The sequence below is a fragment of the Melanostigma gelatinosum genome, assembly GCF_949748355.1.
Source record: "Melanostigma gelatinosum genome assembly, chromosome: 20".
NCBI lineage: Eukaryota > Metazoa > Chordata > Actinopteri > Perciformes > Zoarcidae > Melanostigma > Melanostigma gelatinosum.
The window spans coordinates 4102884-4117878 of record NC_136653.1 but is presented as its reverse complement, the minus strand read 5'-3'; the positions used below and the strand labels follow the sequence as shown (position 1 = coordinate 4117878).

Sequence of the window (14995 nt, the reverse complement as noted above, 5' to 3'; positions counted from 1 at the left end):
AAGGTCTGGCTCCACATATTATCATTGACACTGGAAAATGACACCGACTTGTTTGTATTTTCTGAAACCAAGCACAGTCGCCTCTAAGCACAGGCTGCAGCAGCGGTGCCCTTGTGAAACAGATAGGCGAAGGGGAGGAGAGTGCCAAGTCCAATGGTAGACTGCTAAATCTGCTGAGTCAGACTACGCTCACGATGAATTCAAATAATGTTGGTGATTCCTTAACATTTCCCCTTAGCACCACCAGCAGATCAACATTTTCATTTGTCCAACACTTTGGTTCATGACTGGCAGGATTATTGATCCTCCCATCAGCCTCAGCTGCTGTTAGCATTGAGTGACATTGCTGCTATTTCTTACCTTCATCTGTCACTCTGTTCATGTGCTTTGTAACATTTTTAATTTTCATAATCTAATACCAATACAACATGATCGACTTGAGCCATTTTTATTTCAGAAGAGACAAACAACCCAAGAATAATTAAAGCTGCAGCAGCATCTTCACGTACGTCGAGGGTACTGGCCGGACTCTGGTTGATGCATTTCTGTGACCATCACACTGAGTGCACGAGTTAAACGGTATTTCCTGTGTGGACTAATGGCGTAGCCAGGTCATTTTGCCAGGTCGAATGTTTTGAGTGTACCTCCGAATACAACCATTACATTACAGTCATTTAGCAGACGCTTTTATCCAAAGCGACTTACAGTAAGTGTATTGTAAGTACACTTGTAAGTACTCTCAGCAGAGTTAGTAGTCTACAATAAGTGTATTCAACCATAACTGTAAGCCCGTAAAAATCGACAAAAAACGGAATGTGTGTGAACGCGCTTCAGTGTTAGTAACACAACAGACTGTCAAAGTGAATGCTCTCTAAACATCTTAGTTTATACATATTTAGATTCAAGTCTTTTTCTGGTGGTGTGCCCACAAAGCCTTTTAATAAGTTCACTGTTTGGGCCGCTGTAATTATAGAATCCTGCTTATGGCCATGGTTATATATATATGCTTGATTACCTCCAGTTGTCAGAATGCTGTTAGCAGACTTTCAATCCACCGGTCCGTCTACAAAAGGTCCTGAAGTGAGGTAAAATGAGGTTAAAATACAGCACAGTATAAGATATGAATACAATAGTGGAAATAACCAGGTTCCTAAAAAGATCACCCATCACGTTTGTGTCCACTACCCCTGAATCATCTTTGTTTCCTAACTTTGACACATTACTTGAAACAAGGTGCAGACTGGATTTACACCGTCATGGATCATTTTCTTCAGGTGCTCCTCTGAGAAAGTTTGTGTGTGTCTGTGTGTGTGTGTGCGTCTGTGTGTGTGTGTGTGTGTCTGTGTGTGTGTGTGCATCTGTGTGTGTGTCTGTGTCTGTGTCTGTGTGTGAGCCAGAGAGAACGTAACTCCCAGGTTGGACTTGTGGTTCGGTGGATTAAAGATTAATGTCTTGGTCCTGGAGCACTTTGTGCTCCAGGACATTTGAAAAGTTTTGAGAGGTTTTAGTAACTTTTCTAACAAATGATACATCAGAGCAGGCGAGTCTGGAACTACATTGACTGACACTGTTTCTTGTTGCACCAGAAGCTTCAACAATGAGTGTAATTAAAGAGACGTATGCCTTCTCTCGTGTTTGGGTTCCAGGTGGTGAATGCTGAGCTGAAAATGTCTCACAACAGTTTGTGATGAAACACACAGTAAACTCTCTTGGTTGTGGTATTGCTTTTTTTATATATATTTCATGAAATATGCATCCTGTTGACATTCTTCCAATTCCTTTTTTGGAAATGTATGGCACTCAGAGTCAAACACAGTGATGATGCAAAGAAAAGAACACTCTTTGGTGAGAGGACTCAAACATGATGTAAGTGCAAAACAAACCTGGCTGATTGCTTTAGTTAAACTCCACAACTCTGCATTTACATCACATTCAAATTGTTCCCTCAGCTTCCAGAGGGCAGTAAAACATGAATATAACGCATCACAATCCATGAATAGTTTAGCATTTGGGTAACTTCGGTGATTAGATTTATTTCTGAGAGTGACACGAGAAGATAAATATCAATGTGGAGCTGTAGACAGGACACATGTAGCTTAGCTGAAGCATAACGACTGGAAGCAGGGGGAAACGGCAGCAATGAGGCTAGCTTTAGCTTGTCTTTTTGGAATCATTACAGAGCACTTCATTACCATAATATCATGTATGTAACCACCAAATTCATATTGAAGACGCTTTTGCAGGTTTGTCATCTTCATGCGAGTTAGCTGCAAACATTTAAACATGAGGATGACCGGCGGAGCTAATGTTAGTTAGCTAGCGAGCTGTTTGCTAAGATATAACTCCAAAAAGACTCCCCTCTAAAACCACAAATTGGCATTTTTACGTTTCTCCAGACACAGGGTGTTCATGCGTTAGCTTTAGAAGCGTTTGTACTTTTGAACTTTGGACCGAGCCAGGCTAGCGGTTTCCCCCTGCTTCCAGTGTGTAAGCTAAGCTAAGCTAAGCAGACCATGTCCAGACACCAGCTCTGCACTTGACGCACATAAATTAGATTTTTTGATCAATCTTCTCATCTCACTCTCGGAGAGAAAGCTCTTTTCCCCAAATGCTGAACAATTCTTTCATCTGAGAAATAATTCATCAGGAGCAGAAAACTTTGACTTTTACAACTTCAGCCAAGTTTTTCTAATGCGACTTGAAATCAAATCAAACACTGAAGACACACAAAGTCTTAAAAAGTAACCAGATTCATGTTGGCTCCAAAGGACATCAAACGTAACAATAACCATATCAATAATAATAATAATACAAATTATCTGCGACAGAGCTGCCTAGCACAGTAATACTGTTAGAAAGGGGGACCCATTGTGCTGTACAGGCAGATAGACAAACACACATAGAACACACACTGTAGTACATTCTGGAGTAAAAAACACTTCATAATTGTCATCATGCAATAAAGAATAACATAAAAATAACATGGCACATCGGTGATCATCAGCTCAACCGTTATCACAAACACATCAAACATAGAAACACTTCTTAACAAATATAAAGTTATTGCATTTTTCATTATTACTTCGTATAAGACACTGTGGAAAACCTTCTCTACCCAAAGTGGATTGTGGGTAGTGACTAGCTGATTGTCCTTTAAATGGCTGCGTCCCTTTTAATGTGTTTCAGAGCTACTGGCCTCGCACTAAGGGAGCGGTGATCCGGGCTCTGCTGTTGGGGAACGTCCCGGTAGAAGTTTATCACTGGTGGTGCTCATGAGATACTCCAGCACAGTGCTCCTCCAACACTCACAACACAGGGATCACAAATGCTGATGTCACTGTCACTCACCTACCTCCAACAAGTATGAAGAAAGACGATGATTTGGCACGTTTTAGCTCATTAAAGAGACACTACCGCAATGTACTAGTCAGAGGGAGTAGGCCTACTATAGGTTTGGGAAAACGGTTGCATGTGATTTGTGGCTCTTGGGGAGTAACCCTGATGATGTCATAGTGATGTAATCAGGGTTATCTCAGCTTGGGCTGGAGAGTATGAACATATGATGGTGGAGTTTATCAGACAACAAGAATCGAATTAAAAGTTTATCAAGTTGAATTATGGGAATTCTAGGATCCGATACTCGGGCGCTAAAAGTCAGGATATCGCATGTTGAATATTCCTTTTTTCTTTAAAAAAAGAAAGAATCTGTCTCTTGCAGGTCCTCTGACTTTGTGAAAGTGTATCAGTAAATTGATGTAGTACCCTCTAAAGACAAATTAGGCACTTAGCATTCCTGTCGACCCTTTTAAATGGAGAAAGCGATGAAACAGTGGCCTCATGAGTGAAGGTCCTGTTTGTTTGACCCCTCGTAATCACTCCTTGCAGACTTGTTCTCTTGCTATACTCATTATACTTTGTAACGTTCAATAGCGGTCGCTCAATATACTACGTGGCTTATTCTGACAGACTAAGAACACAGCATGAAGTGCACATTTATCCTGCTAGCTGCTGCTCCATCTATTTATTTATGCATATACATTTCCAGAGACATTCATCACGTTGTTACGAATGCGTCACATTGCGATGATGCTTCACGAACACCACATCAGATAAAGTGTTCCCGGGTTGGTTTATGGAGAAAAGCTTCATGTCATCAGGTGAGGCTGTAACACGCGACCCATACAGATCCTGGATCACCAGCTCCCTCTCCATTTCAACTCTCTGATTGACTTTCCGGCATTTTGTTTGGTCAGTAGTTACGACCGACTTTGGAGGCTGACTCAGTCCATGAGCATGGCACTAACACTGCTGAGGTTAGAGGTTTGAAAACACTAGGTCCATGTACATGCACCCTGCACTAATGCTGATCAGACTCCATCTAACACCTGGATCCCACTGAGCAGAGGAGTGCGGGGTTGACTGACACCGACTTCTTTGTGTGTGAGAGCGTGTGACAGATGGGAATTTTGGGTAATTTGTCAGACAGATGTGCTGCCAGACAGGGATGTTTTGTCCTCGTCTGTCTCTGAAATCCCAATCGGACACACACACACACACAGACGCACACACACAGACACACACACACACACACAGCCACACGCACACACACACACATGCACACACACACACATGAAACAAGACAGAGGGAGTCATGAAATTTACATCCACGGTATACAACATTCAGAGGAGAGCCTGCTGCTGGGACTAATGGATAAACACTGCTGGTATGAAGTCAAAAGCTTCTTAAAGGTCACGCACGCACGCACGCGCACACACACACACGCACGCACGCACGCACGCACACACACGCACGCACGCACGCACGCACACACACACCCCCCCCCCCCCCCCCCCCCCCCCACACACACACACACACACACACACACTTCACTGGAAGGGAAACCCAGTGAGTAACTCATCCACTGAATAACACTGTTCATACAAAAGCTCTTTCACGATAACAGCTTTTCCCGACGCCTTGATTGTTTGACACGCAGGTGAGTCAATAGGAATGATTGTCGCCGAATCTTCTTCCTGGTCCATGACCGCCCGAACACACACTCACCTCATGGGGAGGCGTGGGTACTTTGGAACACTCAAGCGTTAGTGAGGGAGGGGCTGTGTGGGTGGGAAACAATAAGCACTTAAACCTGCTGGAGGACAGGGGCCGCAGCGATGAGGAGCCCCAGGAGGAAGCACAGGCCGGGGGGCAGGGGTGAGGGCGGTGCGCCCCCGGACGAGCGGATGTAGGAGGTCTTGATCTCGGACGCGAGGAACGCGGAGAGGGGGACGTGGGAGACCAGCGTGGGGCTGGCGTAGTTGATCAGGGAATCGATCTTCTCGGCCTCCTTGCTGCAGGCTTCAACCTGGAAACAGAAGAGAGCTCGCTCAACACTCCTCACCTGAGGCAGCACAGCAGCACCGCCAGCCTCTCGCTCTGTCTTCATCTGTTTATTGGGCTTTAAAGGCACTTTGGTTTTATTACAAACTGGATGCTAAAAAATGATCATTATGAATGTAAACAACCAACATGTCTCACAGCTGTCCAGCTAGCAGCTAGTGGAAGACAGCAATGAGTACTGACTACGTGCAGGCAGCCCGTCCAATCATTGCATTCGGTTGGAATGAAGTGATTGGACCGGCTCATACCGGAGTTTGTCGTCAGAGCATTTGACTCATTGTTTGTGTCAGGCTGTAATAAGGATTTCAACAAATACATAACAAACATTTAAAAAAGATTACTAACCCTACCTTTCACTTTCATGAAGGGAAAACACACCGTGAAAGGATAACTTGTAAGATGAAAACACGGACAACTCCCTATCGTACAACACCGTGGTAGAGACCTGTCAATCACTGTGTAGCCCCGCCCTAAAGCATCCCCTGCTTTATGGTCTGTTTGACTCTAAATGGAGCATAATGTACTAAATGAACATCATGCTGTATTGAAGAAGACTTGAAACTAGAGATTGAGACCATAAACTCATGTTTACAATGTTTACTGAGGTAATAAATCAAGAGAGAAGTAGAGTCATTTTCTCATACAACCAGAGGAGTCGCCCCCTGGTGGACACTAGAGAGAATGCAGCTTTAAGGCACTTCTGCATTGGCTTCACTGTTCAGACCTGGAGGTGTATATGTCTGGGGCTTTTATTGTGAAAATAACAGCTATGAGACAGGGTCAAATGCTCTGCCATCCCTGCTGGACACAAATGCATTCTGGGATACTGCGCTACCCCAAGTCCACACAAGTCACCTCCTGTAGTATCTTGAATGAAACGGGCGGCTGCACGTTACCTGGCTCGATGTGGACTTTGATGTGGGAACATTAGTTTGGTGGTGACGACTGAAGACGAAGAGCTTTAGTTGGTATGACCCTGGTGACTGGATGGAAAGCCTTTCTGTGCTTCTCCATTCAGCTTCAGGGCTGCTGGCTGTGCTTTTGCATGAAAAGCGTTATTCATTTCCAGAGTTTTATTTCAGGAGCACAGCATAAGTGCTAAGTGTGCAGTGCTCAGATGTGGAGACTTTGTTTTGGCACAACCTCCATCAACCCGGGGAGGAAAATGACTTTACTTCTCAAACAAGTTGGAGTTGCTGTTGCCTAGTAACAGCTAAGACTAACAGCCACCAGAAGAAGCTTAAATCTAGTTTGTTTTGTCTTTCTTCTTCTTCTGGCTCTTCTGTCTAAACCCAGTGACATTTTACCATTCGAGAGAGACGTCATTCTTCTGCTTTTATTTAAATCTCTTTGTTGCCAAAAAGGTTGCAACGTGTTCCATTATTTTAATGATTCAAATTGAGTATTTTTCAGAACAGAGTGGTCCTTGTCACTGTAGCACAGCAGCTTATATAGTCCAGTGACCTTTACTCTTAGTCAGATCTCTCTGGAAGCCTGTCTGACTTACCGACATGATTTTTAAAGTATAAGAGTATCAATGATTCAATGTAAAGCTGCCAGTGCTACAGGTTGGGCTTTAAAGAGGGAAGCTAGAGAAGAACCATGGGTTAAAAAAGACAAAAATTTAACCGTGGAAAACAGTTGAATAACTTTTATATTCAGGCGGCAGACGCACAGCGAGGAGCAAACCTGTGGAGGCACAAACAATCGAAACAGATTGAAACACTGAGCAAATGTTATGTTTAATCACAACATGTCTGCTGATAAATCACTGCACTGACTAAGGGCAATGACGCTGAAAACATCTGGGGATAAACCGAGCATATTGTAGGACTGCTGCTTTCATACATCGGCCTCTGTTATCCTATCTGCATAAGGAATCAGAGACGTGATCAAAAACATCCAGACACAGATCCCAAGTTCAGACCAGGCGGCGTCCTGTCATTCCATTTGCTGCCGTTGCTTTGTCAGGAAGCATGCTTGTATTACAATGACACTTTGGATTTTAACGGAGAGATAAAGGCAAGAAATGGACAGCATGAAGATCACAGCCAACACATCATAATCACTGAGGTTCTACTGTTTATTTACTGTTGCTGTGAGGTCAGTGCCTCCTGCTCTGTTCACCTCGAGCTGAAGCAGACAGCTGAGTAATAGAACCACCTGCACTTCTGCATCGACTTCACTCTGCAGATGTTGCTACCTGGCTCTAAGCGTTGCTGATCTCTTTCTACTCTATGGTATTCTGGCTGATCTGGTGCAGATGTTGACTCTGTTTAAGATGATGTTGACTTGTGAAAGCTGGTGAAAATGTTGATTATTTGTTTTGATGGACAGCACATCTTCTTTGAGTTGCAGAAGAAAACAAACGTTCTTTTAATGTGAAGAATTGCCTCGATGTTGATGTGAATCTTCATGATTCCTTCTATCACAAGTGATTTCTTGCTGTTTTATTCTCTCTTTGTCTTCCTTCCACCACACAGTATCAGTCTATCTGCAGCTAGTGTGTCCGTTGCTTTTGGGCATGGGCTGATTCTGGTCTAAGATTAGATGAGCTTGCTATCAGCAGCAGCATTTAAACACCAGCCTGAAGACATCGCCGCCGAGTGCAGCCGCACTGTGTTCTTAACCCACATACTGCGTGGCACACATAAAGCTCTTCCTATTAGAACAACCTCACATGATTCCCTGCCACGACTCAAGGGCACGATATGAGTTTTATGTCATTTACAATTACAATCAATTATGATTCTGAATATTTCTCTAAGGCCATAGATAGAGCATATAATACAAAGCTGCTGTCAGTGTGCAGGATGCTGGGCCTTTATTCTGGTGACTGCAACTCTGCTCCTCTTTTATATCTGCAGGAAAGCAGGAAGAGCCTGGAGCAAAGACGCGTTTGTGTGCTTTGATTTCAGAGAAGATGGTTAAACTAGCCCCACACACTAAGACTAGCCCCACACGCTAAGACACATGCTAAGACTAGCCCCACATGCTAAGACACACGCTAAGACACACGCTAAAACTAGCCCCACACGCTAAGACACACACTAAGACTAGCCCCACACGCTAAGACACACGCTAAGACCAGCCCCACACGCTAAGACTAGCCCCACACACTAAGAGTAGCCCCACACTCTAAGACTAGCCCCACTCACTAAGACTAGCCCCACACACTAAGACTAGCCCCACACGCTAAGACTAGCCCCACACACTAAGACACACGCTAAGACACATGCTAAGACTAGCCCCACATGCTAAGACACACGCTAAGACACACGCTACGACTAGCCCCACTCACTAAGACTAGCCCCACACTCTAAGACTAGCCCCACTCGCTAAGACTAGCCCCACACGCTAAGACTAGCCCCACACGCTAAGACTAGCCCCACTCACTAAGACTAGCCCCACACTCTAAGACTAGCCCCACTCACTAAGACTAGCCCCACACACTAAGACTAGCCCCACTCACTAAGACTAGCCCCACACGCTAAGACTAGCCCCACACACTAAGACACACGCTAAGACACATGCTAAGACTAGCCCCACACGCTAAGACACACGCTAAGACTAGCCCCATACGCTAAGACACACGCTAAGACTAGCCCCACACAGTAAGACTAGCCCCACACGCTAAGACTAGCCCCACATGCTAAGACACACACTAAGACTAGCCCCATACGCTAAGACACATGCTAAGACGAGCCCCACACAGTAAGACTAGCCCCACACACTAAGACTAGCCCCACACACTAAGACTAGCCCTACACGCTAAGACTAGCCCCACGCTAAGACTAGCCCCACATGAAAAAACATGTTGGCGGCGCGAGCAGTCGCAGCGGCCCCTCGCGGTCCCGGAAAAACAGTGTTTTCGTCTTTTTCGTCTTTTTCGTCTAGTTTGTCTAGTCTGCCGCTGTGTTCGTCATGCCCGACGGACTTATATCGCAAAACACAACAATACAGCCGTGAGTTTCTTCTTGGAAAAAGTACAACTTTCTTCAACTTGGAAGCCAAACTCTCCGTGGATCTTAGCAGCCTGGGACTTCTCTGCTCCCCCCATTGTGTCAACCCCCACCCGGTAAGGAGACAGCGCAAGCGGTGCGAGAGGAAGCAAAAGCGGGGAAAGCGTGGAGGTATCCGGGCTAGGCTAACGGCTAGCCCACACAAGCCGGCAATTCCAACATTACTCATGGCAAATGTCCGTTCACTGGACAACAAGATGGACAATATACGGCTACTCAGAACCAAGCGTGAGGTGAGGGACTGCTGTGTTTACGTGTTCACGGAAACATGGCTCCACCACAACATCCCGGACTCCGCTATTCAACTGGACAAGCTAACATGCTACCGAGCAGACAGAGACATAGTTAGCGTGGGAAAGTCCCGCGGCGGCGGTGTGTGTGTTTACATCAGTGATGCTTGGTGTCGAGACGCTATTGTTGTTAACCAACACTGTTCCCCGCTGGTGGAGTTTATGGTTTTAAAGTGCCGTCCTTTTTACCTGCCGAGGGAGTTTTCAGCCATTCTACTGGTGGCTGTTTATATACCTCCGAGCCCCAACAACAAGGACAGAGAGGAGGCACTCAGTGAACTTTACAGAGCCATCAGTGAGCAACAGACAGCACACCCAGACGGCATTCTCATCGTTGCTGGAGACTTCAACCATGCTAACCTAAAAACTGTTCTGCCTAAAATATACCAGCATGTTGATTTTCCAACCAGGGAAAACAACAAATTAGACCTAGTCTACACATCGATCAAGGGAGCGTACAAGGCGTCCCCCCTCCCCCACATTGGCCTCTCCGACCACCTCACTGTCTTGCTGAAACCGGCCTACAGAGCAAGGGTAAAGGTTACCAAACCGGTTTCAAAACAGGTACGGGTGTGGCCAGAGGACAGTACTGCTGCACTTCAGGACTGCTTTGGTACTACAGACTGGGACATGTTCAAGCAGGCAGCCACCTACAACCATCACATTAACATTCAAGAATACACAGAGACAGTCACAGGTTACATCACCAAGTGCATTGATGATGTAACTACCACCAGAGCCATCACCATCCGAGCCAACCAGAAGCCATGGCTGACAGGGGAGGTCCGCACACTGCTCAAGGCTCGCGACACCGCCTTCAGAGCTGGAGACCCAGCTGGGCTGGGAGCAGCCAGGGCTGACCTGTGCCGTGGCATCAGGAAAGCTAAACGACTGTACACCAGGAAAATCACAGGACATTTCAAAGACAGCAGGGACTCACGGAGCCTGTGGCAGGGCATTAGGACCATAACGGACTACAAACTACCGCCACAGACCTGTGACAGTCACACCTCCCTGCTTAACAACCTCAATGGCTTCTTTGCACGCTTCGAAGCACAGAACAACACACCTGCGCAGAAAACCACCCCCCCCACCGACAACCAGGCTCTGTGCCTGTCCCCAGCCAGTGTGAGGAGCACACTGCTGAGGATTAATACCCGCAAGGCTGCGGGACCTGACAACATTCCTGGTCGTGTGCTGAGGGACTGCGCAGAGGAGCTCACGGATGTCCTCACCGACATCTTTAACACCTCCCTGAGCCAGGCTGTTGTTCCCACGTGCTTCAAGGAAACCACCATCATTCCTGTGCCGAAGAAGTCATCTCCAGCCTGCTTCAACGACTACCGCCCCGTCGCATTGACTTCTACCATCATGAAGTGTTTCGAAAGGCTGGTCATGAAGCAGATCAAATCCACCCTTCCTCCCTCCCTGGACCCGTTTCAGTTTGCTTACCGAACTAAACGGTCCACAGAGGATGCAATCTCCTCCGCTCTACACCCAGCCCTCACACACCTGGACACTAAGAACTCCTACGTCAGAATGCTGTTCATAGATTTCAGCTCAGCATTCAATACAATCATCCCCCAGCAGCTTGTGTGTAAACTTACAGACCTGGGCCTCAGCCCCTCTCTCTGCAACTGGTTGTTGGACTTCCTCACAGAGAGACCACAAGCTGTTCGGGTCAACAACAACACTTCGAACACACTAACACTGAGTACGGGGGCCCCCCAAGGTTGTGTGCTCAGCCCCCTTCTCTTCACCCTGCTGACCCATGACTGTAAACCCAACTACAGCTCCAACCACATCGTGAAGTTCGCTGACGACACTACCGTGGTAGGTCTCATCAGCCACAACGATGAGACTAACTACAGGAAGGAAGTGAACCAGCTGGTCCGTTGGTGCCAAAATAACAATCTCTTCCTCAATGTGGGGAAAACAAAGGAGATTGTTGTTGACTTCAGGAGAACCCACTCCCAACCCCCCCTCCCTCTGACCATCAATGGTGCTGCTGTGGAACAGGTGAGCAGCACCAAATTCCTGGGTGTGACAATCACAGATGACCTCACCTGGAACAGCAACACCACTGCACTGGCAAAGAAGGCCCAGCAACGCCTGTACTTCATCAGGAAGCTCAAGCGAGCAGGAGCCCCCTCCCCCCATCATGCTCTCATTCTACCGAGGCGCCACTGAGAGCATCCTCAGCAGCTGCATCACGCTGTGGTTCGGAAGCTGCACCGCCTCCAACCGCAAGAGCCTGCAGCGCATTGTGAACTCTGCCCAGAGGATCATCGGAGTCTCACTCCCTACACTACAGGACATTTACAACACCCGCCTCACCTGCAAAGCACTCGGCATTGCGGGTGACCCCACCCACCCCTCCAACAGCCTCTTCAGCCTCCTGCCTTCAGGGAGAAGGTTCCGCAGTCTCCGTTCGAGCTCTACCCGGCTGAGGAACAGCTTCTTCCACCAGGCGGTCAGGATGCTGAACTCTCTCCCTCCCTCTCTCCTCTCGCTCCCCCTCTCTCCCCCCCTGCCATCTCTCCCCTGACCTCTCTACCCTCCCCCTCACCCACCTTTCCCCACTGCCTCAAATGGAACATACCAGGACATCTACTCCCCCTCACACCCCTTCCCTCATCCAGCACCAGTCACTTTTTCTATTTATTTATTTTAATTTTTTATTCTCTGCTGCTACGAACAAATACCCCCCTCACACACCCTTCCCTCATCCAGCACCAGTCACTTTTTATTCTCTGCTGCTACTTGTTAATCCTTTATCTAGGCCCTTATGTTCTTAACTTTATTCTATTTTATTCTATTATATGTTATATGTTCATGTCTATATTACACTGTGGGACTGCGAGAAACGGCATTTCGAATTTTCTGTATGCATAACACATGTGGAAACTTTGACAATAAAGTGAACTTTGAACTTTGAACTTTGAACTTGAACACACCAAGACTAGCCCCACACACTAAGGCTAGCCCCACACGCTAAGACTAGCCCCACACACTAAGACACACGCTAAGACACATGCTAAGACTAGCCCCACACGCTAAGACACACGCTAAGACTAGCCCCATACGCTAAGACACACGCTAAGACTAGCCCCACACGCTAAGACTAGCCCCACACACTAAGACACACGCTAAGACACATGCTAAGACTAGCCCCACACGCTAAGACACACGCTAAGACTAGCCCCATACGCTAAGACACACGCTAAGACTAGCCCCACACGCTAAGACTAGCCCCACACGCTAAGACACACACTAAGACTAGCCCCATACGCTAAGACACATGCTAAGACGAGCCCCACACAGTAAGACTAGCCCCACACACTAAGACTAGCCCCACTCACTAAGACTAGCCCTACACGCTAAGACTAGCCCCACACACTAAGACTAGCCCCACACTCTAAGACTAGCCCCACTCACTAAGACTAGCCCCACACACTAAGACTAGCCCCACTCACTAAGACTAGCCCCACACGCTAAGACTAGCCCCACACACTAAGACACACGCTAAGACACATGCTAAGACTAGCCCCACACGCTAAGACACACGCTAAGACTAGCCCCATACGCTAAGACACACGCTAAGACTAGCCCCACACAGTAAGACTAGCCCCACACGCTAAGACTAGCCCCACACGCTAAGACACACGCTAAGACTAGCCCCATACGCTAAGACACACGCTAAGACTAGCCCCACACACTAAGGCTAGCCCCACACACTAAGACTAGCCCTACACGCTAAGACACACGCTAAGACTAGCCCCACCCGCTAAGACACACGCTAAGACTAGCCCCACACGCTAAGACTTCAAAATAAAAGCGACCAAGAACTGACGTCGGTCATTCAATAATGAATACATTCATTAAAATGAATAAATAAAACAAAATTAATAAATATCAAATAATATATGAAGTGAGTGATAAAAAAAACTATTTTAGAGGAAATTGAAATCTCAATTTGTATATAATTAAATACAATTCAATTTAAAACCTTCAAAATAAAGGTGCTCCACCTCAGTGTTCAGACTAGTGTGCTCGGATGATCCCGGCGTATGATCATACACATCAAAGCGTTGAATCAAACGGCTGTGGTATCAGACAATATGAAACCCGTCTCACCTTCAGTGATCTCTAGTGACTGAATCTCTGTCATATTAACGTTCACGCTGCAGCAGCACAAGGTGAAGAGAGCTGGAAGGAATAATGACATGTCTGGTGGGTAGGAGCACTTTGATGAATGGATCACGTCACTATCACCTCCCATGCACCAAGAAAGGGAGCTGGCCGAATAAAGCAGGGCATGGAGCGAAGTCATTCAGAGATCACATCAGTCTGCAAGGTGTTCTCCGGTCATAATAATAATTACACGCTTCTATATTTCTGTACAGTCAGATCCATGGATGAAGACAGATATGACTTCTTGTTAGGATTGTACAGTCATGGATGTTTTGTGTGAGTGTAAAGTAAGTCATAGCAGTGGCCATGTCATTTCAGATAATGATAATAATAAAGGTAATACAGCACTACCTTATTGATAAAACGTATTCATTAGTTGAGAGTCAGGAGGCCACGCCTACATGTCTTTGGCAGCCATAAGTACTGATTATCAATAAATTAATACAGAAATAGTTTTCAGGCACAGAGAAGAGTTGCATGTACCGGGTTTGTGAAGATTGGATCAATTATACATTTTCTTTGAGGTATAAATAGGATGAGTGCTGTAGATCCTTCATGAGTTGAAAGTAAATAACGAGCCACATGAAGCGGCTATTGGTGAAATGTTACCGCATGTTAAAGGAACAGTGTGTCACATTTAGGGGGATCCATGAGCAGCAATGGTAATAATATTCAAAACTATGTTTTAATCAGTGAATAATCACCTGAAACTAAGAATTGTTGGGTTTCTCGTCAGCTTAGAAAAAGACGTTTGTATCTACGCAGTCGTCTTCCACGGAGTCCGCCATCTTCTACGTGCAATAAAACGTTTGCGAGTCAAGAGACAACACTTGATCAATACATCTGTTCAACAGGCACGCACACAAAAACAAAAGTGAAACCTGATTCAATCGGCTGTGAACCGTCTCATCCACCGCTGCAACGCTGCCACACGCACAGAACAAGCACAAGCACCATCAGCTGAAGGCTCTGGTTGTTGAAAACCTCTCTGCTGGCTGAGACAAATCAGACAGGAGGACAGAGGATAGGAGGACGGAGGACAGGAGAACAGAGGACGGGAGGACAGGAGAACGGAGGAGAGGAGAACG

General features: G+C 46.4%; 1 protein-coding gene across 1 annotated transcript in view; it reads right to left on the bottom strand.

The window, feature by feature from the left end:
• Positions 1-511: 511 nt before the first annotated feature.
• reck (reversion-inducing-cysteine-rich protein with kazal motifs) overlaps positions 512-14995 on the bottom strand; it is an 86996-nt gene continuing 72512 nt past the window's right edge. Inside the window, exon 21 of the mRNA XM_079292473.1 lies at positions 512-5366. Coding sequence (XP_079148599.1) covers positions 5145-5366 — 222 coding nt within the window. The 3' untranslated portion in view covers positions 512-5144. The remainder of the gene's footprint in view (positions 5367-14995) is intronic.